This window comes from Nycticebus coucang, chromosome 1 (assembly GCF_027406575.1).
Source record: "Nycticebus coucang isolate mNycCou1 chromosome 1, mNycCou1.pri, whole genome shotgun sequence".
In the NCBI taxonomy this organism is placed as follows: Eukaryota; Metazoa; Chordata; class Mammalia; order Primates; family Lorisidae; genus Nycticebus; species Nycticebus coucang.
This window is the reverse complement of record NC_069780.1, coordinates 5,152,456-5,153,775: the sequence shown is the minus strand read 5'-3', so window position 1 is coordinate 5,153,775 and position 1,320 is coordinate 5,152,456. Positions and strand designations below refer to the sequence as shown.

Genomic DNA, 1,320 nt, shown 5'->3' with positions numbered 1-1,320 from the left:
CAGCCACGCTCTACCTTCTGCTCCCGTAAGCACTACACTCTGCATAGAGGGAGATAAATACTCCCAAATATTAATATTTGCTAATTCTGGATGATAGAATTAAGACCGAATTCTGTTCTGTTCTACAGATACTTTTTCTTTGAAGTTTACCATGATTAACCCGACTTTTATGATCAAGTAAAACCATTGAAGTCTTATAAACTCCTTTGACAAGCATTTAAAATCTGGTGTTTGCCCTTTCCACTGTCTGAAAATAAAGATTAGTAGGGGCCTTTTTTTTTTTTTTAAGAGATAAGAACTCATTTATTTGTTACTCAAAAACAATCCTTATTTTTGACTGGATTCAGACTTAGAAGTGGATGCTCTCTGAGAGGACATTCTGCGTCTCTTGGCAATCTGTTCCTGGCGCTTTTCTTTGGCCTTCATTCTCTTGGCCAAAAGTTTAGCATATTCTGCAGCCTCTTCCTTATTTTTCTTAGTACGCTGTTTCTTCAGAGCAATGTGCCGGCGTTTATGTTGTAAGACACATGGAGTTAAAAGATGCCGAATCTTGGGTGCTCTGGTCCTAGGTTTCTTACCTTCTTTGTTTAAGGGCTTTCTCACAACATATTGGCGAACATCATCTTCTTTAGACAGATTGAAAAGTTTGTGGATTCTGCTAGCTCTTTTAGGTCCCAGACGCCGAGGTACAGTAGTGTCAGTCAGTCCAGGGATATCCTTGTCTCCTTTTTTTACAATAACCAAGTTGAAAATACTCAGATTGGCATCCACAATGCAACCCCGAACAGATTTGTGCTTCCTTTCTCCAGTTCTCCTTGGTCTATAACAGGAATGCCCCTTACTCAGCAGCAGGCGGACACGGCCATGGGTCAAGACACCCTGCTTCATGGGGAGACCTTGCTTGTCATTTCCACCCCTGACTCGGACCACATAACCCTTCCATTCTTCACCCAGCGCGTCAGCAGCAACTTCTGTGGCCATTCGCTTCTCATAGAAAGTACGAAGTTTGCGTTCATCGTCCACTTCAATGAGTTTCTGGCAGCCAGTGGCTGGGAAGGAGATATTCAGCTTCATCCTGAAGTACCTAGTAGGGGCCTTCATGTCATGAAGTCCACAGAACTTTCTGTCGGTTTACTGACGTGAGCAAGCCTTGCCTTCACTCGCTGTGAAGGGGCCTGGAGCACAACCCGAGGCAGCTCGGGCTGAGAACTCGGGAAGCAGGTTCACCGTGTGAAGCTGGGCAGACGCTGGTGGGGGAAACGCTCGTCAATTGCCAGGGATGAGAGAAGGGAATGTGGTGGAATCTGAGCAATTTCCTTG

The 1,320-nt window shown here is 44.9% G+C and overlaps 1 protein-coding gene across 1 annotated transcript; it reads right to left on the bottom strand.

Annotated features, from left to right (window-relative positions):
* Positions 1-327: 327 nt before the first annotated feature.
* LOC128588099 (40S ribosomal protein S6-like) lies at positions 328-1,077 on the bottom strand. The gene has a single exon (XM_053594725.1). The coding sequence runs from the start codon at positions 1,072-1,074 to the stop codon at positions 328-330; it is 747 nt and encodes a 248-aa protein (XP_053450700.1). The 5' UTR covers positions 1,075-1,077.
* Between the last annotated feature and the right edge of the window lie 243 nt (positions 1,078-1,320).